Source organism: Gobio gobio (assembly GCF_949357685.1).
Source record: "Gobio gobio genome assembly, chromosome: 9".
Classification (NCBI taxonomy): domain Eukaryota; kingdom Metazoa; phylum Chordata; class Actinopteri; order Cypriniformes; family Gobionidae; genus Gobio; species Gobio gobio.
In genome coordinates this window covers 33,606,020-33,633,348 of record NC_137115.1, presented here as the reverse complement: position 1 = coordinate 33,633,348, position 27,329 = coordinate 33,606,020, and the positions used below count along the sequence as shown (strand labels likewise).

At 40.6% G+C, this 27,329-nt stretch overlaps 1 protein-coding gene across 1 annotated transcript in view; it reads left to right on the top strand.

Moving 5' to 3' along the window:
- The first annotated feature begins 1,722 nt into the window (after positions 1-1,722).
- Positions 1,723-27,329, top strand: part of kcp (kielin cysteine rich BMP regulator) — a 57,268-nt gene continuing 31,661 nt past the window's right edge. The window contains exons 1-19 of the mRNA XM_079825324.1: positions 1,723-2,269; positions 5,530-6,086; positions 8,048-8,120; positions 8,316-8,482; positions 10,947-11,112; positions 19,453-19,529; positions 19,637-19,733; positions 19,921-20,003; positions 21,749-21,842; positions 21,953-22,026; positions 22,130-22,309; positions 23,013-23,106; positions 23,211-23,293; positions 23,404-23,497; positions 23,778-23,860; positions 24,116-24,201; positions 24,298-24,388; positions 24,487-24,586; positions 24,724-24,806. Of these exons, the coding sequence (XP_079681450.1) occupies positions 2,155-2,269; positions 5,530-6,086; positions 8,048-8,120; positions 8,316-8,482; positions 10,947-11,112; positions 19,453-19,529; positions 19,637-19,733; positions 19,921-20,003; positions 21,749-21,842; positions 21,953-22,026; positions 22,130-22,309; positions 23,013-23,106; positions 23,211-23,293; positions 23,404-23,497; positions 23,778-23,860; positions 24,116-24,201; positions 24,298-24,388; positions 24,487-24,586; positions 24,724-24,806 (2,397 nt within the window). The 5' untranslated portion in view covers positions 1,723-2,154. The remainder of the gene's footprint in view (positions 2,270-5,529; positions 6,087-8,047; positions 8,121-8,315; positions 8,483-10,946; positions 11,113-19,452; positions 19,530-19,636; positions 19,734-19,920; positions 20,004-21,748; positions 21,843-21,952; positions 22,027-22,129; positions 22,310-23,012; positions 23,107-23,210; positions 23,294-23,403; positions 23,498-23,777; positions 23,861-24,115; positions 24,202-24,297; positions 24,389-24,486; positions 24,587-24,723; positions 24,807-27,329) is intronic.

Sequence of the window (27,329 nt, the reverse complement as noted above, 5' to 3'; positions counted from 1 at the left end):
GAAACAGTATTCTAAGATGGCCACCTTTAAACCAAACCATGACATAACCAATACGGAGATAGTGTACTGTATATAATCAAACAAATACAGTGGGCTATAAAGTCAGACCAAAAGTCAAATCTGGGATACAAAATCTGGAAATTAATAGAAATATAGATTATTTTTAAATTAAAAAAATGTTTATTTACTTATGCTGCACTATTGAACATACCAGTTATTTTGAAATTCATCTTAATTTTTCAATTCACAAACTTTCACTCAATTTGTTATGCTTATAATTTGTAGTAATGACAAAATGGGAATTGAATTTGGAAAAAATACATTTTCTGTAGTGATCTCTGAACTTTTAATTGTCTAGATAGATATAAATGAGTCAGAAATGTGTATTGAACCTCAGAATGATCTCAAAGGGAAAAAGAGGTGCTAAAGTCTGATTTTGTGGTGGCTGTGCTTTAAAATTAAATTATTATAGTCTTTGAAAGTCTGATCAGAGTTGAGTACATACTGTAAGGTTAACCCTACCTGGTTTAAATGTTTGAAAATGATTAACAGTTGAAAGCATTCGTTAGAAATTTAGAAAAGTAATCCAATGGAATCAGTTACATAATACATTTGAAATAGTTACACTACTTATTACTTATTAAATAGGGTAACTTATAATCTGTAACCTATTGCAATTCCAAAGTAACCTTCCCAACACTGGTCATTACTGTTTATATTTGGTTAATGTCTGTATGTCACATTCAAAACAAAACTGAGATGTTTTCAAGATCCTGATGGTAATAGCATGTGTCTTGTGTGGGGTAATCTGGGCTATTCCTGTCAAGTCCTAGTGTACCTTATATACGTTAACAAACCCTGACAGAGGAGCGCGCGCACACACACACACTAATAGAGTTGTCTTGGAAGCACACTGTAATTAAGACTGGTAGAGATTAGGAAGCTGAAATAGAGTCCTCGCTTTAACCAATAAGAAATCAGAAACAAAGGTCATCTGAGTGGTCTTTTACACATGAAGAAACTAACTCAGATTTACACACACAAACACATTTGTTCTATTTGTTTTGATAAAGTCTCCATGGTTGTGTTAAAAAATTGGGGGTTAAATTGGGGATGGGAGACATAAATAGCACTTTATGTTACAGTCCTGTTCCCCATGTACATGTACGTATTATAGAAATTACAATAACTGGGTAATAGTACCCTGAACCTACCCCCAAGCCTATCCTTAACCCATGTAGTTACCTTACTGAATACCTAGTACACTGTAAGTACATGTAAGTGCACAGACTGTAAAATAAAGTGAAACAGAAATGGTTAATTTATACACATTTTTACTCTAACAATGTACCATAATAGTACTTATTGTGTTTTTGTTTTTGACTGATTCATTGTACTATGGTACTATACCACGGTATGAAACTGGCCATTACTGCAATGATACAGCCAGTGTAAGGGTATATAGATTTGATTAATTTATTATTTCAAATTCATAAAACATTTTATATATTTCGTTTATTGCCTATATCATATCATATTTCAATATTTCATACTTACACGTTTTTGAATGCACGTGTTCTGCTGAGCATATAATGTTTGTATTACTTATTATTGTGCATTATGTGTTAATGAAACTGCTTTGTGTTCTTGAGGACTTCAGCCGCTCGAGCAGTCCGGAAATCCGGAAATGTTCAACTAGTCTGCAGATTTTCTCCATTGGCTGCAGAGGAGGAGGATCAGGGTTAGAGGAGCAGAGGAACTCAGATCAGAGGAGAGAGCTGGGGTCTCCAGCGGCTGTCACATTTACAGCCTTTATTTCAATCGCGGAGGAGGGAAAAGAACGAAGCATTGCCTTGTTTTGTTTGGAAGCGACAGGAAAGCTGCTAACCCCCCCAGCTAAACAGACGAAAACAAGTCCAGATGTTTCAAGTCAGAGGATCGCTGTCATACGAGACCATACTACCAGAGGACGCATCAAGCTCTTCATCCGATATCTCGCCTTATATAGCCTAGGCTATATATTAAAAGAAAACTTTTAATGTATTTTGATATTTATAATAATTTGTTTCTTCAGTTTTACTCTAAGGATAACGGTATTACTATTTTTTTCCTCCTGACGACTTTGTGACAACTAAAGTTGTCTGGCTGGTGGGAATGGGGCTGAAGTCTGTAGTTGGAGATCTTGTCTGGAGTTTGTTAGTCCTTTGGAATGTTTGTGACTGCGTTCAAACTCAGCAGGACGCGAGTCACCCGCGCGGCGATGAGACCGGTGAGGGCAGCTGTCAATCAAACACGTTACATTTTTCAGTTGCATTGTGTACATACTGATGCGCTGGATTAGAGGAACCAGTGATGGATGAGATGAGTGTGTCTATTGAAGTCTCCAGCTATAATCCAGTGTAGGACATGCCAACAGAAAGACGCAATATTAGGCTATTAGCAGTTTAATGACAATTTTGACATTTCTGTCTGCGTCTTGGAGTACTTTTAAGCCAGTGCGTTCAAAATATGATTAAAACTCTTTACAAGTGTAAGCTATGACCCACATGAAAAAATACTATAGTAGGCTATATTATAGTAAAATTACTCTAGTAAATACTATAGCGTTTTTGAACCATAGGCCTACTATAGTAAAGATACTACAGTAAATTGTAGTATATTGTAGTATTTACTACTACACTTTGTTAAATTACTGTAGTAGCCTATATTTACTAGACCATTCAAAAACACTAGTATTTACTAGAGTAATTTTACCATAATATATTATAGTATTTTTGGACCCACTTTATATTAGGTGGCCTTATGTACTAACATTTTAATTAATCATTTGACACAATGCACTTATTGTGTACATACATGTTTTTACATTGTACTTACATTTAAAAAAAACACCTGCATGTAATTACATCTGTAATTAATTTCTGTAGTTACATTTGTAATTACAGTTGACACTTCCCTTACACTTAACCCTACCCTTAAACTTACCCATACCACCACACCTGTCCCTAACCCTACCCGTATCCCACCTCAATATCAGCAAAGGTGTTTTGCAATACAATTTGAACACAGTAAGTACATTGTACTTATTTTTTGATGTAAGTACATTGTAGTTAAGGCCACCTAATATAAAGTGGGGCCGTATTTTTTCATGTGGGGACAAAGCTGTTATGCAGCACAAACAGAAAATGTGTGGTTAAACACAAGGCGTGAATGTTACAATTCACCCCATAGTCCGGGTTAGTTGCAACCGACTCTGGGGTGAGATGTAACATTATTATATCCACCGGGGTGATTACATTATGAAATAAGGATTATGACAAAAAAAAATATTATATTATATATAATAGTTTTATTCAACACAGGCTTTTTAACATAATTGATGTGTGTGCATGTGTCTAACAAAAATTTAATAAAATGAGCAAATGCTCACTTTCCATCCCTCAAATTTGACCCAGAGTCTTGCTGTTACAACTAACCCAGAATCGTGTAGCCATGACGTAGCTCACCTAACAGTTAACAGCCAAAACATTAGCACTATCAACTTGCATGAAAAATATCTACACAGAGACACAATAAACATAATTTAACATTGATGAGTTTAACTACAATGCAGGAATTGCCATAACAAAAATAAAGGAAGTACTTTCTTACATCAAAATGTGTTTTTCTAGTCTAAAATTTGCTCTGTCTGCCACAGGGCTCTACGTTTCTCACATGTGGAATAAGGACTTAACAGAGCATGTGTGAAGTGAATCAGATGATTTGTAACTTGTTCCTGATTGGAGAAATCGGAAGTGTTACAATTAATGCCGAGTTCACAATGCCCGATTTTAGGCCCGATTTTGACTCGTCGACAAATGCCTGATTTTTTTGGGAAATCGCAGACAAATGCCCGAAATCATAGGCAAATCGGTGCTCTTGCATGTGAGTCACAATGACGCAGTGTGAATTTTTACAGTGAAAAAAATTCCGGTTAAAGATAGCCTATGCATAAATTCATAGCTAAAACAACATTGAATAAGTGAATAAAGACATTATTTTGTATCTTTTTGAAATGTTGTTCCCTTTGGGAACATCTCCAAATTGACTGTTTTCCCGAGATGTACATTTTTCAGCATTTTGTTCCCCCTAATACACTCAAATTACTATGGTTGCATAAATCATAAAAAAGGTTTTGAGTGTATAGTCAGAAACATCTAAATGAGAACATGCTAATGACTTCTATTGTTTTTAAGTAAAGCTAATGATTAAAAAAAACTCACCTTACCCCTAAATTAAAATTACCTTACCCCTAAATGAAAACAATTTCTTATTAACTCAAAATTCTGATTATTACAGACTAACCCTAGACCTACATGAAAACTTTTTTCTAATAGAATAATAAAAAAAAAAACATAATTTCGGAATTATTTTGACTTCGAGGATGTTCCCAAATGGAATTTTGATTCCGATTTTAGATTTAGCTGTCTTCAGCCGACCATGTTGTTCTCAAACTATAGTTACGTAAAAACAGATGCAAGCACTTCTCTCTCTGTTGATTGTTATCTCTGTCTCTTTTAGACTTTATCTTAACTTTACCCAGTGCAGGTACTTTAAAAAAAAAATTTTTTAAAGAACATCACCACTTCACATAACTTTTGTCTTCTTCCTTGTCTCTCTGTCTCTATCTGTCCTTTTAAGTTCCTGTCTCTTATCTTTTCTGTCTGATTTCATAAAGAAATGCTGGATATATGAGTTGAGACTGTGTGTGTGTGTGTGTGTGTGTGTGTGTGTGTGTGTGTGTGTGTGTGTGTGTGTGTGTGTGTGTGTGTGTGTGTGTGTGTGTGTGTGTGTGTGTGTGTGTGTGTGTGTGTGTAGAGCTGCCTTGTCCTCAGGGAAGTTTGGAACAGTAAAGATCTGACAAAGAAAAGGAAGTCATTAAGAGGAATTTTTCCTCACTCACCATCATTGCTCCGCAGGGATCTTTTAAAAACAGTAAAGTTGTGAAATAATATCATTACAATTCAAAATAAAAGTTTCCTATTTTAACATATTTTAAAATGTAATTTATTAGAACGCTTATAATAATTATTAGCATATTAGAATGATTTCTGAAGGATCAAGACTGCTGAAAATTCAGCTGTCATCGCAGAAATAAATTACATTTTAAAATATATTTAAATAGGAAACTTTTATTTTGAATTTTTATTTATTTATAATATTTCACAATATCACAGTTTTTCCTGTATTTTTAATCAAATAAATGCAGCCTTGGTAAGCATAAAATACTTTAAAAAAAATTTGACTGGTAGTAAATTTAACACATCAGATATTTTCATCTGTCAGAACTGTGAGAACACCCTTACGAAAAAAACTATGTAGGTACCATGGTACAGTTATGGTACTCTATCATATACTGTACTGTAGTAACACCAGGGTGCTTTGAAATACCATGGTTCTGAATGATTACCAGACATGAAACATGCAGCTTTTTAATGTCATAATATCATTGCTGATGCCATTTTTCATGTCATTAATTTCCCCTGTTAGTAATCAACCTCTTGAAGGCTCTAAACGTCACTCACTCTCGCCGGGTGGCGTCTAAGGCCAAAGGTCGTGACCCAGAGACGCCAGCCTGGCGTTTCCGTTCTGGCGCGCCTCATCTTACGCTACCCCAGGACTTAGCCGACTACCTCTTTAGCACCTCACAGGGCGTCCTGGGTTTGCACCTGGTGGGCTGGCAAACCAGAGGCTCGGAGGCCACTCTCCTCTCCTTCATCTCCCCTGCCCAGCTGCAGCTCGACAGAAGCCCCCTGCTGGAGCTTGTCTCCAACACCAGAGCAGACTGGCTGCAGTTGGAGTTCAGGTCAGTGGACGGTCTACGGCCGGAGGTGATTAAGCTGCCGGGCGGGAGTCCGTTCATAACCGGCGGTTGGGTGAGGATGGCTCTGAGTGTGGAGCCCAGACAGGTGGTGTTGTTTGTGGAATGCGAGGAGGCCGTGGTGCTCAAACGGAAAGAAGGTGGACGAATCCTGACTCTAGACTTCCCACACGATCTGCAGGTTACGTTCTCCAGAATTGCAGGAAATAAGGCCAGCAAGTTCAGCGTGAGTTTATTGACACAAACACATGTCACCTACATGGTAGTGTCCAGTGTTGGGGAAAGTTACTTTGAAAAGTAATGCATTACAATATTGCGTTACTCCCTTAAAAAGTAACTAATTGAGTTACTTAGTTACCTTTTAAGAAAAGTTATGCGTTACATTACTTTTGCGTTACTTTTTCTCATATGGGCTGGGCTTGTTTTTTTGTTTTTGTTTTGTTTTTTAATAGCAAAAAAAGTTTGACCTCTTCATACCAAAATTTAAATAATAAGCCTCAGGCTGAGGTAAAATGTACTGCCATTCTAGATAATGAAAGAATGGGACGCAGGAGAAAAAAGTTTTACCAATAAAAACAAAAAATCTAGTAATATTTGCTCATGGTTTAACTGAATCATCGAAGGTCAGCAGCAAGACATTAGTCAATAAAGGTAGATTAAATGCATAACAATATTTGTTTTATTTAACATTTATATATTTGAGGTTTCTGATTTTGCATTTAACTGATTTTATTCATTTTGAGGAGTACTGAATCTTTATTGTGCAAGTGAGATGAATAAATGCTCACATTTAGTCTAGAGCTACAATAACACATTTACACACAACACCTCTGCACTTACTCTCGATTTTTCTCAACATGGGGACAGGAGAGCTGTCAGTCAAATAAATGTGAAAAAGTAACTCAGAAATTTTGTTGTAAATTTGAAAAGTAATGCGTTACTTTACTAGTTACTTGAAAAAGTAATCTGATTACGTAACTCAAGTTACTTGTAATGCGTTACCCCCAACACTGGTAGTGTCCCTAAAAGTGTTTGGACTAGTGCTTTCAAATGTATTATTTTGTCTTTAAAGCTACACTGTGTAACTTTTTTAGTTTATTCTTAGCTAAAACACTTAGTTCTTTCAAAAATATATGTGCTCATTAATGTATATTTACTAAATAAAGTATTCTCGTAAGTTTATAATATGCCATTGAAAATACATACGGGTAATGGGTTCGAATGCGGGTCGCCATGTTGCCCCTCCATCTTGAAAGTACATTAGCCAAAGAGGGACATACCCGTGAATTCAAGCTTCGCCTTTCGCGTTTTAACACTCGATGGCACCGTGTCGAATGTGGACGAGGTCGAACTGGAAGCCATATTAATCTTTGACTAAATCGGCCACCATAGGAGTTAAAACGAAATCGGAATTGAGAGGAAGAGAAACTAATATTCACTGGATGGTCATATACCTTTTCACCACTAGATGGGGGAAAATATCACACAGTGTAGCTTTAAAATGAATGCCACTTAGTTTGATATTTTATTATCTAGGCATCAAGGCATCCATTAATTTAAGTGTCCCCTACATGTCCAAATATTTTTCTACATTGATAATAAGAGGAATTATTAATAATTGAGAGGCAAATCAGCATATTAGAATGTTTCTGAAGTATCATGTGACTGAAGACTGGAGTAATGATGCTGAATTTCTGTATCAAATAAATGCAGCCTTTTTTAGCACAAGAGACTTATTTCAAAAAGTGTAATTATTCCAAACTTTTGCTAAAAGAAAACATGTTGCTCTAAGATGAAACTTTAATAGCATTTAGTGCAACAAATTTCAGGGAGAGGAACAAAATCAAAACCAGCATGCAAATACCACATCAAACCCAAATCAGTGTTTTCTGTGAGGGTTGTAATATTTTTCCACAGGAACAAAATTTCTCATTAAACATTAGAATACTGTAATATTATAATGTTACATTTTGATTTTGGGTAATGCTACAGTAACTGTGCTGTCATGCTATTCATGTTAAATGTTTTTCACAGCTGTGTTACAGTAAAAGCATACTATATTGGTGATTGTTCTGGTGTTCGTCATTACTCATCTGTTTTACAATGTTACTGTCATGACTTTGCAATGGGTTGCTATCGGGTTCCATGGTCACAGAACTGACTGTATGTGCTTTCTTATTGTTTCAGGGTGTTTGGCAGACTGCTGAACTCTCCATGAGGGCATATGAGAGGCGTCCGTGGTTCTGTGACAATATAACAGGCATGAAAACATTAATAAAAACATTTAAACATCTGAACTATGCATGCACATGCAAAAAACACTCACAACAGGAAACCTTATAAATATAGGTCATACAGCCCCATAAAGCTTGGAGGATTAGATTCAGGTTTAGTTGGATTTTCAACTTCTTTTATAATGTGTTTTTGCATTTGCGGTTGTGTGTGATTATTACAGACTCCCTTCATGTCACAGCCCAATTCACGGCAGTCTCGGACCTGGATATGATGCAAGACCAGGGAGACCGTGGAGATGGAATTGTATTAAGTACAGATGGGAGTTTTGGCCAACTGGAGAACAACTTGCATAGCATCAAGACCATGCTGGACATGCTGAAGAAACAGGTACACTGAGAACATATTGTGTGTCTGCACTTACAAAAAAGTACTAAAAAAGTGCCATGGTACTATCATTGTTATTTTGTGCCTGTACCATCACCATACCATGGTTTGTATAAGGGATATATACCATGATAGCACCATGGTATATTTTAATATGCTTTAGAGTTTTATGCAAATGTCATGGTAAATGATTAATGGTATTTATTTATTTATTTCACAGTATATATATTAAACCAGTGTTGTTATCCTTAACTAAAACTATTAAAGAAATAATATTTTTTAATTAAATCTGAAATGAAATAATATAGAAAAATTTGATGAAATACTTAAAATAAATGAAAAGGTTGCCTTGCCTTGCAACTAACTGAAATAAGTTTAACTACTAAATTTACGAACTAAAATTAAACTAAAACAAAAATGGAATTAAAACAAAAAACGGAAATAAAATAAATGAAAACTTAATTAAATTAAAATGAAATGAAATTAAATTAAAATGAATAAAAATGCCCAAATTACTAAAAATTAAACTAAAATTATGAAAACTGAAAATATAAAAATAAAAGCTACTTAAAAATATGAAGTCAAGTCAAGTCAACTTTATTTATATTGCACTTTTTACAATGCAGATTGTTTCAAAGCAGCTTCATATTGTTAAACAGGAAAATAATGCAACAGAATTGGATTCGGCTGTACAGCCGCTCTGGAGAAAACGGTGATGTCATCAGCTCATTTCAATTATCATACAGTGACAATGTGAGCAGATCAGTAATTTAGTTTATATAGTTAATTTAGCTTACTAATTAGATTTATTTGGATATTTAGTTGAAAATGTTATATAAATAAACCTCGGGATAAACAGAGAGACCAACATTAGCGTAGATGGCATTCTCTTTATGATGTAAAGAGTACATCAGGTGTTATGGAAAGTGTTCCCGATTCCGGCTGACCTAGTTAATGCAGCATAACAATCATTTAATTGAAAAAATGTTTTATATGTATGCCATAGTAAAGAGATGTGTTTTTATTAATACAAAACTATAATATTATATAAATAAGGCAGCGGCTATTTGCACTAAGTGCAATTAGCAATAGATTCTATTTACACTGAGAAAAAAAAACATCGTTTTTAGTTGCTAGGTAGTAGTTGTAAAGATAGTTGCTATTTAAAAGTTTAAATAAAAAGAGATTCTGTTTACACTTATGTAAATATTTATTTCTTATGAATATTTGAATTCCTTTTCTGTAAAGTACCATTGTGTATGAAATATGCTATATAAAAAATAAACTTGCTTTGCCTTGCCTTGCCTTGCCTTACACTAAGTGAAAAAGCGATAGATTCTGTTTATGTAAAAATAGCAGTATTTCTTTGCAATGTAAATAGTAGTTAGATGCTACTTATAAATAGTGGCAGATATGCACCTCAGTGTTGTTGCACATTAAACAATATGCAATAATAACAGAGTGAAAACTATATTTATTATATTTATTAAAATTATTAAATTGATGCTGCCTTATTGGGACAATAAAGGCCTCCCTACACATACCCCTAACCGATAAACACTTTATTATTAAACACATGTTAGACACTTTATTTCCACTTTTCGAATATTTTCTTCATTTTTATTTAAAATAAATACCTTTCTGATCTGATATGTAATGAGAAAAGGGAGCGAGTTTGGCAAAAGGCAGATTTGAACTCGGATCGATTTGCGTCAAAACGCCTTACCCCTACACTACGGCTGCAGTTGAAAATTCAGCATCCTCTGTAATTTTTTCTGTCCCAACCAGACTTCAGTGGGCGGAGTTAGTGTAATTAGCCTCTGCCAACAATTGTGGCTATTTAGACACTCTATATAAGGCATTGTTGTGAACTTCAGTTGTTTGTTGAAGAATAGACCAGGAGACGTCGGATTTAAGACAGAAGTGATTCTTTTTAATGAGAACTTTCTGTGCTGCAGGTCGTCCGAAAACAGTCTGATTTAACAGTACAAAATAAGGCAATTTATCTACATTTTAGGGGGAGTCGTTATACAGCAGAGGAGGAGACATTCAAACAAAGGAATGCATATGTTGTGTAGGTAAAGGACACACCCTACATAACTGTGTCCCTCGTCCAGATTCAATCAGCATAACAGTGCCATTCAACTGCATAGATGCTAATCCAATCACTCAGGCAGTATTGCTCTAAACTTGTCATGGTAAATAGTCAGGAAATTGCATAGAGACAAAAGACTTAATGTTTCAACCACTTACACAGCCTGACGTCATCTCCTTAGAATTTCCTCAAGTTTACTTCAAAATGTAAAACACAAATATAGATAATGTTTTCAGTTATATTCTATTGCATTTGAACCTAGATATAACAATGTATAAATTTGTAATTCAACAGCATAATACAACTGATACAATCATTTTACCATGACACAACTAACACACATTTTTTAAAATCCATTCTCTGTGTATATAGAACACTGACCTGCAGGCGAGGGTTGAGCACCTGGAAACGTGTGAGTGTACGAAGCGGAAGTGCGTTTATGAAGGACGTCAGGTGGAGGAAGGGTACCACTGGTCTCCTGACAGCCGCACCTCCTGTTCCTGCACCAGTGGGCACGTTCAGTGTAACAGCTCAAGTAGTGAGTAATTTAACATCCATTACATCACCATTATGAATCAAAACACAAAATAATTAATTATGTCATACTCATTAATTATCTAATCTGCTTTAATCAGCAAGCTAATCATCAAACCATAGATCAGAGAAATGTACATTCATGCCAAAAAATAACTTAATGAACCACAAACAATGACTTCCTTCTCAGTTTGTTTATTCTTCAAGGAGAGTGGTTTTCCCTAAAGTCCTGTAATCACTTAGAAAGTGGGGTGTGAGTGTTTTTTGTTTATATGTGTTTGTAGCAGTATTAAAAGCATCTGCAGATCTTTAATCTGTCTTAATCTATTTGTAACGACAGTGGTTCAAAACTGATTTGCACTGGTGCACCCCTGTAAAACTAATATACAGCATGTGCATAATTATTAGGCAAGTCAATATTCTGAACATATTTTTTTCCAAGCACATTTGACCAATTCCAAATCATATCAATCATAATAACTACCATTCATTTTGTATAAAATAATTTATAAGTGATGCATAATTGTTAACGAGGTATGGAAGTGAAAAACACCTTATATTCAGATGTGTCCATCCATCCATCTTCTTCCGCTTATCCGGGGCCGGGTCGCGGGGGCAGCAGTCTAAGCAGAGATGCCCAGACTTCCCTCTCCCTAGACACTTCCTCTAGCTCTTCCGGGGGGACACCGAGGCGTTCCAAGGCCAGCCGGGAGACATAGTCCCTCCAGCGTGTCCTTGGTCTTCCCCGGGGCCTCCTCCCGGTTGGACATGCCCGAAACACCTTCCCGGGAAGGCGTTCAGGAGGCATCCGGAACAGATGCCCAAGCCACCTCAGCTGTCCCCTCTCGATGTGGAGGAGCAGCGGCTCTACTCCGAGTTCCTCCCGAGTGACTGAGCTTCTCACCCTATCTCTAAGGGAGCGCCCAGCCACCCTGCGGAGAAAGCTCATTTCGGCCGCCTGTATCCGGGATCTTGTCCTTTCGGTCATGACCCAAAGCTCATGACCATAGGTGAGAGTAGGAACGTAGATTGACCGGTAAATCGAGAGCTTCGCCTTACGGCTTAGCTCTTTCTTCACCACGACAGACCGGTACATCGACCGCATTACTGCAGAAGCTGCACCGATCCGTCTGTCAATCTCCCGTTCCATCCTCCCCTCACTCGTGAACAAGACCCCTAGATACTTAAACTCCTCCACTTGGGGCAGGAACTCTCCACCAACCTGGAGTGGGCAAGCCACCCTTTTCCGACTGAGGACCATGGCCTCGGATTTGGAGGTGCTGATCCCCATCCCAGCCGCTTCACACTCGGCTGCAAACCGTCCCAATGCATGCTGAAGGTCCTGGTTAGAAGGGGCCAACACGACAACGTCATCCGCAAAGAGCAGAGACGAAACCGTGTGGTCCCCAAACCTGACACCCTCCGGCCCTTGGCTGCGCCTAGAAATTCTGTCCATAAAAATTATGAACAGAACCGGCGACAAAGGGCAGCCCTGCCGGAGTCCAACATGCACCGGGAACAAGTCTGACTTACTGCCGGCAATGCGGACCAAACTCCTGCTTCGGTCATACAGGGACCGGACAGCCCTCAGTAAAGGACCCCGGACCCCATATTCCCCCAGCACCCTCCACAGGACGCCGCGAGGGACACAGTCGAATGCCTTCTCCAAATCCACAAAACAAATGTGGACTGGTTGGGCAAACTCCCATGAACCCTCCAGCACCCTGTAGAGGGTATAGAGCTGGTCCAGTGTTCCGCGACCAGGACGAAAACCACACTGTTCCTCCTGAATCCGAGGTTCCACTATCGGCCGGATTCTCCTCTCCAGTACCCTGGCATAGACTTTCCCGGGGAGGCTGAGAAGTGTGATCCCCCTATAGTTGGAACACACCCTCCGGTCCCCCTTCTTAAAAAGAGGGACCACCACCCCGGTCTGCCATCCCAGAGGCACTGTCCCCGACCGCCACGCGATGCTGCAGAGGCGTGTCAGCCAAGACAGCCCCACAACATCCAGAGACTTGAGGTACTCAGGGCGGATCTCATCCACCCCCGGTGCCTTGCCACCGAGGAGTTTCTTGACCACCTCGGTGACTTCAGCCCGGGTGATGGACGAGTCCTCCTCTGAGCCCCCATCCTCTGCTTCCTCAATGGAAGACGTGACGGCGGGATTGAGGAGATCCTCGAAGTATTCCTTCCACCGTCCGACAACATCCCCAGTCGAGGTCAACAGCCGCCCATCGCCACTGTAAACAGCGTTGGTAGGGCACTGCTTCCCCCTCCTGAGGCGCCGGACGGTTTGCCAGAATCTCTTCGAGGCCAGCCGATAGTCTTTTTCCATGGCCTCACCGAACTCCTCCCAGGCCCGAGTTTTTGCCTCCACGACCACCCGGGCTGCAGTCCGTTTAGCCTGTCGGTACCTGTCAGCTGCCTCAGGAGTCCCACAAGCCAGCCAGGCCCGATAGGACTCCTTCTTCAGCTTGACGGCATCCCTTACTTCCGGTGTCCACCACCGGGTTCGGGGATTGCCGCCTCGACAGGCACCGGAGACCTTGCGTCCACAGCTCCGAGCAGCCGCTTTGACAATGGAGGTGGAGAACATGGTCCACTCGGACTCAATATCTCCAGCCTCCCTCGGGATCCGGTCGAAGCTCTGCCGGAGGCAGGAGTTGAAGATCTCTCTGACAGGAGACTCGGCCAAACGTTCCCAGCAGACCCTCACAGTACGTTTGGGTCTACCGAGTCTATCCAGCTTCCTCCCCCGCCATCGGATCCAACTCACCACCAGGTGGTGATCAGTTGACAGCTCCGCCCCTCTCTTCACCCGAGTGTCCAAGACATACGGCCGCAGATCAGATGAAGCGACCACAAAGTCGATCATTGACCTACGACCTAGGGTGTCCTGGTGCCATGTGCACTGATGGACACCCTTATGCTTGAACATGGTGTTCGTTATGGACAAACTGTAACTAGCACAGAAGTCCAATAACTGAACACCACTCGGGTTCAGATCAGGGGGGCCGTTCCTCCCAATCACGCCCCTCCAGGTTTCACTGTCATTGCCCACGTGGGCGTTGAAGTCCCCCAGTAGAACTACGGAGTCCCCAGTCGGAGCACTCTCCAGCACCCCTCCCAGAGACCCCAAGAAGGTCGGGTACTCTGCACTGCCGTTCGGCCCGTAGGCACACACAACAGTGAGAGACCTATCCCCGAGCCGAAGCCGCAGGGAAACGACCCTCTCGTTCACCGGGGTAAACTCCAACACATGGCAGCAGAGCTGGGGGGCTATAAGCAAACCCACACCAGCCCGCCGCCTCTCACCATGGGCAACTCCAGAGTGGTAAAGAGTCCATCCCCTCTCGAGGAGTGTGGTTCCAGAGCCCAAGCCATGCGTGGAGGTGATTCCGACTATCTCTAGTCGGAACCTCTCAACCTCACGCACAAGCTCAGGCTCTTTCCCCGCCAGCGAGGTGACATTCCATGTCCCAAGAGCCAGTTTCCGTGTCCAGGTATCGGGTCGTCTAGGCCCCCGCCTTCGACTGCTGCCCGATTCACTTTGCACCGGCCCCTTACGGTCCCTCCCGTGAGTGGTGGGCCCACGGGAAGGTGTCCCCACGTCGCTCCTTCGGGCTGAGCCCGGCCGGACCCCGTGGGGGAAGGCCCGGCCACCAGGCGCTCGCATACGAGCCCCAACCCCAGGCCTGGCTCCAGGGTGGGGCCCCGGCTGCGCCATACCGGGCGACGTCACGGTCCTCCTTCTTTTTGTCATCATAAGGGGTTTTTGAACTGCTCTTAGTCTGACCCGTCACCTAGGACCTGTTTGCCTTGGGAGACCCTACCAGGGGCATACAGCCCCGGACAACATAGCTCCTAGGGTCATTCGGGTACTCAAACCCCTCCACCACGTTAAGGTGGCAGTCCATGGAGGAGTATTCAGATGTGTATAATTATTAATTCTTTTACAGGTAAAATGAGCCAAAAAAGAGATTTAGCCTCATAAATGCCAATGAAAAGGATCTCAGAGACTTTGCTAAGGCAAGGAATCCTGAAACATGACCTCCACTTAATAAGAATCACAAGCTGAAGTGTTTTGAAATACGTGAAGACTGACTTTTTTTTAAAGGGCACCTATTATACAAAATTCACTTTTACATGGTGTTTGAACATAAATGTGTGTTGACTGTGTGTACACAACCACCCTATAATGGTAAAAATTCACCCACTCCTTTTTTTTTAAATCCCCATAAATCATAAGCACGGTCTCAGAACAAGCAGATTTGCAGATTCCTGGCAAAGGGATGTCACATTTTACAGGCCCCGCCCATGGACACTTATAGACCACGCCCTCAGAGAGCTGTACAAAGTCCGCCATGTTTATCTCCTCGACAGAGCATTTAACAGCAGCATTCAAGTAAGAAATGTGTTCTTAATAAAGCTACTAAAGTTCATTCAGTCAAGAGCAGTGAGTGATTTTCTGTTTATATTTTGTTGACTTGTCTTGCTTATAAAATCCATATAAAACACTTAAAGCATCGTTTAAACCAGTGTTTCCCAACTGGGGTGCCGTCTGACGAGAGCAGGGGTGCCGTGTAAAAGTCCTTCAAATATATTTTTTTTTTCTTCACATTTTTCAAATAATTCTCTCTTTGTAAACTTTGTTCAATGCATGCGAGTGCTGCCGTATGTTCGAATATGACCAGTCATTTCCGCCGTCATCACCCAGGTTTAGTGCCAGAAGACTCGAATGAGAAGTTGCGCGCGCTGTGTGAAAATGTGTCTCTGTGCACTCATCCGAAAGCGCGCACACGTCTCACAGCGCGCAGATATTGAGTTCTCTTTCAAGTCTTGCTCTTGAACGGACAAACTTTCACAAAAAGTATGTCAACATGTCCATCTTGATGAGTATTCTAGCAGACAGTCTGTATATGCCTTAAGTAAAGTGGAGAAAGTCGAGAAAGACGACGCATATCCAAGCATTAGGTCTTAAAGGGGCAGTAGCATTAGGTCTTAAAGGGGCAGTAGCCTTTACTGCTGTCTGTTTAATGTCAAACAACAAAAGACAAGGACATCACTCACTGCTTTTGATTGAATAGCTTTTGTAAGTTTAATAGGATTAATTTTTAATTTATATAGTCAAATATGCAATGTTATTTTACATTTGATCAATTTCTGTACCTGAAAACTAATATTGACGCACCTAAAAAACCTGAAAAGCATGGTTTATTTTATTAGTATCTTTGTTCAATAGTATTTATTTGTGCTGCTGCTTGTATTTAAATTATTTGTTCTTATTATTTTCTTTATTTTTATTTGACAGTAGATCTTTTTTCCCTGAACATAGCAAATACTGAACCGTATCGAAACGGTGAACATAAAACCGTGATACAAACCGAACCTTGAGCAATCTGTACCGTTACACCCCTAGCGTAATGTATGCGAGGGGGTTCCACAAAATGGAGAACATTTTCAAAGGGTGCCATGACCGAAAAAAGGTTGGGAAACACTGGTTTAAACGTTTAGCCTACTATCACCACCATCAAAGTAAAAAGGCATTTTTGACAAGATGAGGCAGGCAGATCGCAACGGCGTGCGCAAACGAAACGGGCTACACAATCTAAACAAATAATAAAAATAAAAAAACATGCTGGTTGTCTTACCTTACACCTCTCCGCGAAATGAATATAAATCCGATCTTCAATTCCTGCGCTAAATGCACATTTAACGGAATTCATGTCAACGAAAGCAACCGATATGAGCATTTTATTCATCAGCTCATTTCAACATCAAAGACCGCATTATGAGAACAAGCGACCTAAACACTGGTAAGAGCCTTTAGTCTCATTAGTTTTAATGAAGATGGTTGTATTTTTGAGCATCTAAAACTTAGCTTATTTTCAGTTTCACTTGTGGCAGTTTGCGTGTTGGCTTGCTTTACTCATTTGCGGCGATGCGTGTTGCATAGCGCCGTCCTCTAAACACGAAAGAGCCGGTCTTGACAGTTGCGGACTCGCAATATCATGGTCTCATGTTGTTTCCACCAGCGCAGCACATCTCATTGTTTATTTTAATTATTGAATGTCTAAAATATAAAATGAAGGAGAAGCCTAAAAAGGCCCGAAGCCCAGCCTGCGTTTGAAGTATGACTGGAAAATTGGCCCGAAGCCCGGCCCTAGGGGCGTAAAAAAGTCGGGGCCCGTCGGGCTCGGGCAGAAATGCAGGGCTCTAATACACAGATCTAATATACACACAGGATTTCTGTGCTTGCTGCATACGTGCACAGACATAACGCATGCAGATGATAATATTTCATGATGATGAAGAACTGCAATGTCACGTGAGCGTGTCCGTGATAGAGATGATCATAACGAAACAGATATCATGTTTCAGTTTTTTCATTTGGGTGTTCACGAGCTCTGAAGGCTCCGCCCTCTGGGGTGCGGAGCAGCAGCTCATTTGCATTTAAAGGAGATGCACACAAAACAGCTCATTTTTCTCAAACCCAAAAATTTGCATTTTCAAAATGGTATATTCAATGATCTGTTAGGAATTTTGATCTGAAACTTCACAGACACTCTGGGGACACCCGAGACGTACAGTATATTACATCTTGTAAAAAGGGGCATAAGGGGTGCCCTTTAAAGGTTTCAATGAGTGTGCACCCCCTTATAATGCGATTATAAAGACATTTTGGCAATATTGCGATTTAACTTTACCTCATGTAAATGCAATACTTCGATCAAACTAATGCGATTAAGCTCATAATCGTAGTAACCATATTCGCATTAAACTATGTGGCGTATGCAATAAGCAGGCATGTAAATGCTTGAATCACATTATTACCACTCTGAACAAAGTGTGCATGTTCACAGACGTACACTGATGCCGTGTGTTATTCACACAACTTCATGAATGAACTCTGTGAAATTATTCTGAAGTGGTCTCTTCTTTAAATGACTAAACTCTGTCAACACAACTCGCTGCACAGTATCTGCTTCATATCTTCTTCCAGTAAGCACGAAGAATGTGACGGCAGCGTAGGCAAACCCGGCATTGCCATGTTCTTCAAGGCGCCGAATAATATAGAGTACGTCCATAAAAATGCATTTTGAATTTGATGTGAGTAGATTAAAACATTGGCTGGTAACATGCATACTGTATGCCTATCTGAGTGTGGTATGACCATACTTATTAGCAAATAATCAGAATAATGAAAATTGCATGTTTTGCAATTGCATTGTTTATTTAACCATATCAAAAGTAAATTTCTTACTTAATTTTTCATCTCTGTTTTTTGTGTTTATTTAAAATAAGACAAAGAAGAATTAAGTGTGAAACCACCAGAAACTCTTTAAAGTCTTTTGCTGTCAACATGCGTATTTTCTTCTTCTTTTTTGTGACCCTGATGCCCCAATGTTTCTCATAAGTTGACTTTTCAGTGGGAGTTAAATCTCTTTTTTTGGCCCATTTTACCTGTCTAAAACCCTCATTCTTTTTTTTCTTTTTTTTGTGACCCTGATGCCTCAAATTGGCATTTTACTGTCCACTATCATCTTTCTCACAAGTTGACTTGTCAGTGTGAGTTAAATATCTTTTTTGGCCCATTTTACCTGTTGAAAACCCTCATCAACAATTACATATCACCTATTAATGATTATTTACAATCTTAATATAATGATTAAGATTGATGTGGTTTTCAATTGGAAAAATGTGCTTGTAAAAAAATACAGGATTAGAAAATATATATTAATATAATTAATATGATTTTAAAATATAAATAACAATCATTTTAATAATATTAATGTCTGTATGATATATATATATATATATATGCATACAGTGTATGTATATATGATATTGATGATACATTAATGATAATGATATTAAAGCATATTTTGCTTTAATCAAAACAAAAACCTCTTCTGTATGAAGCCGTTACATAATCAATGTCTCTAATTTGCTTGTTTGATTAATAGAATATTGCATTTTTCTTCTTCACTTCACATCAATTAAGTCGTGTCTTTGTATTTCGTTTTTAGGAATCCTTAGTTCTGTTTATATACATTTTAGTTTGGTCTCAGCCGAGTTTGGTCTCAACCTTTTCAACCCCACTTTGCATGAGAACTCATTTTCAGACATCAGATGTCTGGAGCAGCCTGGAAAGTCTCTCATGAATGCTTACAGACATCTTTTAGAGTTCATATTATAGATAAGATTTGATCTGATGTGGGCAGGAAATATGCTTGAAGACACTTTTACCTGCAGTGGTTCATCTCACATGGTTATCTCAGGAGGTTTTATATGGGTTTCGTTCCACCACAATACACTGTGTGTTTGTCTCTGATTGCAGGATGCAGCTTTCATGGCAATATCTACAATAATGGCGATGTCTTCAGCCCAGACGACTGCAACCAGTGTTCATGTGAGGTAGGAAATCTAAAAAATGTAGGCTTTGATCTTTACTTGTGTGCTACTCCCACACTGGCATATGCCATTGTGACATTGTTTTGTGTGTGTGTGTGTTTAATTTATAGCATGGAAGAGTTGAATGTGAAGTGAATCCATGCCCATCACGGTCCTGTGAAGAACCGTCTGTTCCTCAGAGATCATGCTGCCCTGTGTGCCAAACAAGTACCCACAATGCATCTCTAATATACATACACATAAATATCCACACTGTACTTTCATATATATATATATACCAATGAATGAGTGCCATATTCATAAAATATGATATTAACATGGTTCTCCAATGTACTTACAACTTGCATTTGCTTCATACATGGTGCATTTGTTTTTTCTTTGTGTTAATCTTTAGAATGTAATCATGAAGGTGAAATCCATGAGAACGGTGATGTGTTTGTGTCGAGATCAAACCCTTGTCACAATTGCATCTGCTCTGTGAGTCTACTGTGTGTGTGTGTGTGCTTATGTGATTTATAAGGACACAAATTTGTATAATGACATGGGTATTACACTGGTATTACAACGTAAACGTGGTTTATGAGGACATTTAATATGTCCTCATAATTAAAATAGCTTTAAAAACATACTAAACAATGTTTTATTAAAAATGTAAAATTGCAGAATGTTTTCAGTGATGGGTAGGTTCAGGGGTAGGGGTAGTGTAGGGTAAAATAATGTACAGTTTGTACAGTATAAAAACCATTATGTCTATGGAATGTCCTCATAATGTAGTTGCACCAACTAGTTGTAGTTGCCCATCCATGAGAACGGTGATGTGTTTGTGTCGAGATCAAACCCTTGTCACAACTGCATCTGCTCTGTGAGTCTACTGTGTGTGTGTGTGTGTGTGTGTGTGTGTGTGTGTGTGTGTGTGTGTGTGTGTGTGTGTGTGTGTGTGTGTGTGTGTGTGTGTGTGTGTGTGTGTGTGTGTGTGTGTGTGTGTGTGTGTGTGTGTGTGTGTGTGTGTGTGTGTGTGTGTGTGTGTGTGTGTGTGTGTGTGTGTATTTGCTCTCCGTGCGGGGATGAAGTATAATTTGATAAAATAAAAAATAAAAAACTGCACCACAAAACCTGTAAAAACCACGCTCACAATGTTCATGTATAAACTAAAGCATACAGACTTTTAAATACTTTGTTACTATGATAAATGTATTGTTGAGTGTAATTGTTAAATACGTTTGAATGGTCAAACTGAAATAGCAAAAGACAATTAAATCATTAAGCTGTGCGGATGTTCCTGCAACAAAAATGGTCAATGTATGTTAAGTTTTGTCAGTAAAATATTTGAATGTAATGGTAGCGGTTCAATATTTAATACAATTATTAAAATCAAAATTAAAGACATCAATGCTTATGTAAAACTATTCACAAAATCTGTTAAAATATCAATATTGAGTGGAAACCATGCATATTTGACACTGTAACATGTTGGTAGTGCAGCAGGGATGAAAGCTGACTCGGACTTCAAAACAATAGATGGGTTTTAATCAACGACGGAATCAGACAGAAACAAAACACTAACCAAACAACATAGAGTAACATTATCAAGAACGGACAAGGAGTGCAGGGAAGTGAGTCCAAAATAAAGGGAGTGCAAACAATGAATACCAGGTGCAAGAGAATCCGGGGAGAGAGGGAGAGATGAAGAGGAAGTGAGTTCAGGTGTGAGACAGGGAGGATTATGGGAAATAGAGTCCGGGACCGGCGTGGATTGTAACAGACACAGTGCGTATTCTGTAAATGCTATTTTATATTGCAAATGTTACCGGAATTGTATTATGCATGTTAAATAAATAAATAAATACTGTATGTCAGGTGTGGATGTTGTAGTAGAGAATGCGCACAACGAAGGAATGTCCAGAATAGAAATCGGTAACACTTTATTTTACAGTGTCCTTGTTACATATATTACATGTTCTTATCATAGTAATAACAATAAATTATGCATATTTACATGCAACTAAATCTCAACCGAAACCTTACCCTATAGTAAGTACATGTTGTTAATTAATATAACTCAGTACTTAAATATATATATATATATATATATATATATATATATATATATATATATTGTAACAATGACAGGAGATATAATAAACACAACCACGTTAATACTGATGATACCGGACAAAGGAACAGAAAAAAGCGTTATGCATTATGCATGTGTTTATTTGCAGAACAGTCAGGTGTCATGTAATCCCATTCAGTGTCCGCCCACCCCGTGTCCCAACCCCTACAGGAGACCTGGGGAGTGCTGCCCTACCTGCTCTGGTACACGCTCACAAGCACATTTAAACTCTTTCCTTAGAGCTCTATCATTTCTTTGTGACTCTAATGGTTCTGGAACCACTTACACAGTGCATCTGTTGTGTCCTTTTCAGCATGTGATGTGGACGGTCGGCCGTACAACGGCTCTTTCAGCACCGTTGATGGCTGCCAGACCTGTACATGTCAGGTGCTTTCCTCTCACTTAAACACATCAAGTATTACATGTTAGTGGATGCAATGACCCTATAGTTTGCATCAAACTGCGCTGTGGTTTGTATTTTGCTCATCAGGGTGGGAATCAGGCGTGTGTTGACGTGCAACAATGTCCTCAGACGTGTCAAGATGGTTTGAAGCCACCGTTTGGCTCCTGCTGCAGAGATTGTTCCCGCTGTAACTTTGAGGGGCAAGTTGTCCTAGATGGCGTCTCTTTTCAAGCCAACCGTGACCCCTGCAAGCGTTGTGTGTGCAATGTAAGGCAGTGAGATGACAATGTGCATTTGTGTTTTGTCCTTGTTGGGATTCATCTTGCACAAAGTTACATTATATTATAGTAAGAGTAATAGCATTATAGTAATGTGCTTATTGTTTTACTTCACATTCTTACTTATTATGGAAAGTAATTTTGTTTTATAGTTGCATTCCACCACTTAATTTGTGTTATTTATAGTATTGTCTGTAAAATGTAGGCCTGTATACAGGTTTGCAGAAAATAGGTTTTGCATGTTTTACTACTAAATGAATGTAAAAAGAATAAATAATTGAAACAAGTATTATGTTGTAAATCCAAAAAGTAACATGTTACTTCACTTATTACTTTCACAAATGTCATTTTATTTAATAAAAAGTGTTATTTTAGTAGTATTTATATACTATTTGTTTTTTATGTAATATTTATATATATATATTTTTTAATTCAGTTAATAATATTTTATATATTTAGTTTTAGTTAACAATAACATAACAAGTACATAACACACATCACTTGTAATGGATTAACTTTAACGTTGACCAAAAAGATGATTTATTTAACTTCTTGCACAGTATTGCGCGTACTGTATATTCTAAAATTCAATAAAATGTCCTCTACAATGGTGCTTTTGGTAAGCTTCTGTTAACGTTTAAAGTTGAAATTAGTACTAATTAAGGAGGTTGTGTGTTTTTTTTTCCTTGTAGGCAGGGAATGTTGACTGTGACACACAGTCATGTCCTACACTTCCTTGTAGTTTGGTGGAGACTGTAGGTGGGCAGTGCTGTCCCAGGTGTCGAAGTAAGTGTGATGTGAGCTTTTTGTACATTTGTGTCAATTTTAATGACATGCAACTTGCTCAGAAATGCTCATACTCATCAAAAGAGTCTTTTGTTTGATATGAGGTTGTGTCCAGGACAATGTGTGGCACATACACGGCTCTCAGTGGAAAAATCCTAATGACCCCTGCTCCACCTGTACATGCACGGTGGGTCATCTCCTGTTATTGTTTGCATAGCTTGTTTTCTTAATGTTTTGCATGTCTCATGGACTATCAGTGTTTTAGTCTTTAAATGTAATCTCCCTATCTCTCTAAAGGAGGGTCAGGTTCAGTGTGCGAGCGCAAGCTGTCATGTCGACTGTACAAACCCAGCCTCTCCGCCCCCTGGATCCTGCTGTCCTGTCTGTGACGGTGTGTCTAACCTTTTAAAAATGACTTGAGTCTGTCGATTTACTTTTTTGATACATATTGCTTGTTTTATTGTGAATAATTCATTTGTGGACGTTTTTCCAAGAAAAATATGTTTTTTTAGAATTGAACAATGCCATGATAGGTCTATTAACAACAAACTTTTATTGACAGGCTATGGCTATATCACTTTGGATAGAAGTGTCAATTGAATGGCTTCTTATACTTCATATGAGTTTGATATATTTACATATATTTCCATACATATATATTTTTCTCACAGGTTGTAATGTGAATGGAAGGGACATCCCAAATCGGATGGGTTTTCCATCAGGAAACCCGTGTGAGGACAGATGTTCATGTGTGGTAATTTGCTTTGGAAATTTAGTTTTAAAGTTTATTTTATTTTATTTTAGCAGAAGAGCATGGCACTTGCAATGCAAAGCTCATGGATTCAGTTCCCAGGGAATGCATGAAATTATAAAATGTATACCTTAAATGCAGTGTAAATCATTTTGAAAAATGTTTCAACCAAATGTTGTAAATTGGTTTGGATTAAATGGTTTTCTAAAATAAAAAAAATGCATTCTAGAAGAAGATTGTTATCTATTCTTCTTTCAGAATGGGAATATTAATTGCATTCAGAACCCCTGCCCTCCAACTCCCTGTCATAATCCAGTGAAGAGACAGGGAGAATGTTGTGAACGGTATTAATAACAGTGTTTCATTACAATTTTGGCTAAAATAGTACACGAGATGGGCATCTTACGGGAAACCCTCTTTATAAATCAATTGGTGTTTAGATGTGTGGAGTGCAGATATGAGGATGATGTATATGCAGATGGTCAAACCTTCGTATCCAGACGGGACCCGTGCTTGATGTGTCAGTGCTCGGTGAGTGTTTTCTGTAAGTCACGTTGGATAAAAGTGTGTACTAAATGTATAAACATTTGAATGTATTTGTATTTGAATGTGTAAATCCTGTGATACAGGGTGGGCAAGTGACGTGTGAACCTACAAGATCTTCATGTCCGCCTCTGAGTTGCACGCATCCAACAAAGCCGCATGGCCAGTGCTGCCCTACCTGTGACAGTAAAGACAAACATACAAGCATCTCTTTCTTTTAAGACAGACATTTCTTCCTCTCCTTCTCTAACATGCAACATAATAACAAATCAGCCCTGGATTCTAAACACATAACTAAAAAAAAATTATTTACTGTGTTTCAGCGTGTGAATATGAAGGAAGGGTTTATGAAAATGGAGAGTTCAGGCCTCCCGGTAGTGGTCCATGCCTCCAGTGTACATGCAAGGTGACACACACACTTAGAGTGAAAAGAGCTATTGTCAATCCAGTTTACAACAATGTAAATATCTTCTATTAAATTACTGTTGAAAATATTTGTTAACAAAAGTTTTTTTTTTTTTTTTTGACTATTCGATTTTGACAATGATTTTTCAATATGTAATTAAATATATACTGTTAATAAAATGTTGTTTTTGTTAAAAGTTGATACATGCTAAAATTAGTATATAAAATGTTTAAGTGTTTGGTTTAATTAATGTGTCTAATAAAATGTTGATCAAAAAAAAATATATGCCATATCTGGCTAAAATTGATGAATATTATGAGAAAATATTGAATACATTTAAAGATTATTTATCAAAAGGCAAAAACTATTACTTAAAAACAAAAAGCGGTGTTAAAAAAGTCCTAAATGGACAAAAAAAAATCATAAAAGTACCATAGAAGTAGCCCATGTGACTCATGCACTATATTCCAAGTCATCTGCCATATAATAGTTCTTATAAAAAAAATTGTTATCTGCTTTGCATCTAATTTGCACGTGTGCATATTGTTACGGTAAAACTAAAGAAAACTAAGGTGAGGGCTCATGTGCAGGAAGGGATAGGTTTTATTAGCAAAATAAACATAATCAAAAACAAAAACCCACAAGGGGGAAAACATAACAGAACTTAACCAACAAAACAACAACTTCAAAACAAACAAACCCATTGGTCACGGAGAAAGGGAGTGGATCACAGGGAAGGAAGACATAGACCAACAACGTACCGATAAGGACTGGGAACACAAGGGAACTATATAAAGGGGAATAAATCAGGAGGGAACAGGTGGGAGAAATCAAACACTAATCAGATAACAAGGGGGAGGGATCAGACAAAGACACAAGCACATTGCCCAAAATAACAACACACCACATGTGCTCCACAAGACAGGACAGGCATGTGACATAACCCCCTCCCTACGGAGCGGCTACCAGACGCTCCACCAGGCCAGGGCAGAGCGGGAGGGACATACCAGGGCGGGGCGGGAGGGACAGACCAGGGCGGGGCGGGAGGGACAGACCAGGGCGGGGCGGGGGAAACAAAAAGTTCAGGCGGCCAGGGCGGGCCGCGGAGTTCAGGCGGCCAGGGCGGGCCGCGGAGTTCAGGCGGCCAGGGCGGGTCGCGGAGTTCAGGCGGCCAGGGCGGCCCGCGGAGTTCAGGCGGCCCGCGGAGTTCAGGCGGCCAGGGCGGCCCGCGGAGTTCAGGCGGCCAGGGCGGCCCGCGGAGTTCAGGCGGCCAGCGGAGTTCAGGCGGCCAGGGCGGCCCAAGGAGTTCAGGCGGCCAGGGCGGCCCAAGGAGTTCAGGCGGCCAGAGCGGAGGACTCCAGGGCGGCGCAGTCAGAGCAGGACGCCAGGGCGGCGCAGTCAGAGCTGGGCCTTCAGGGCGGCGCAGTCAGAGCAGGGCGCCTGGGCGGCGCAGTCAGAGCAGGGCGTCTGGGCGGCGCAGTCAGAGCAGGGCGTCTGGGCGGCGCAGTCAGAGCAGGGCGTCTGGGCGGCGCAGTCAGAGCAGGGCGTCTGGGCGGCGCAGTCAGAGCAGGGCGCCTGGGCGGCGCAGTCAGAGCAGGGCGTCTGGGCGGCGCAGTCAGAGCAGGGCGTCTGGGCGGCGCAGTCAGAGCAGGGCGCCTGGGCGGCGCAGTCAGAGCAGGGCGCCTGGGCGGCGCAGTCAGAGCAGGGCGCCTGGGCGGCGCAGTCAGAGCAGGGCGTCTGGGCGGCGCTGGCAGAGCAGGGCGCCGGGTCGGCGCTGGCAGAGCAGGGCGCCGGGTCGGCGCTGGCGGAGCAGCCTTTCTCCTCCTCCTCCTCCGTTTCGGAACAGGGACCACCGAAACAAGGTCCACCGGAACAAAGTCCACCGGAACAGGGATCACCGGAACACGATCCACCGGACCTGGGACCTCAGGAACACGATCCACCGGAACACGATCCACCGGAACTGGGACCACCGGAACTGGGACCACCGGAACACGGACCACCGGAACAGGGACCACCGGAACAGGGACCACCGGAACACGATCCACCGGAACACGATCCACCGGAACAGGGACCAACGGAACATGATCTGCCGGAACTGGGACCACCGGAACTGGGACCGCCGGAACATGATCTGCCGGAACTGGGACCACCGGAAGACGATCCACCGGAACACGATCAACTGGAACCGGGACCATCGGAGCAGGCGTGGAGGGAGCCTTTCGCCTCCTCCTCCGTTTCCGAACAGAGGTCACCAGAACTGGGTCCATCGGAACAGAGACCACCGGAACTGGGACCACCAGAACACGATCCACCGGAACTGGGACCACCAGAACACGATCCACCGGAACTGGGACCACCGGAACATGATCCCTCCTTCTCCATACCTGAGCCCATGGAGGGCTGGGGCTTCCACTGACTGTAGGTAGAAAACGGAGACAGTCAGTGGGCTGGGATGCTGCTGGCCGAGGATTTTCGGGCTCCTTCAGATGTTGCACGAAGTCCCAGAATCCCAGCTTCCCC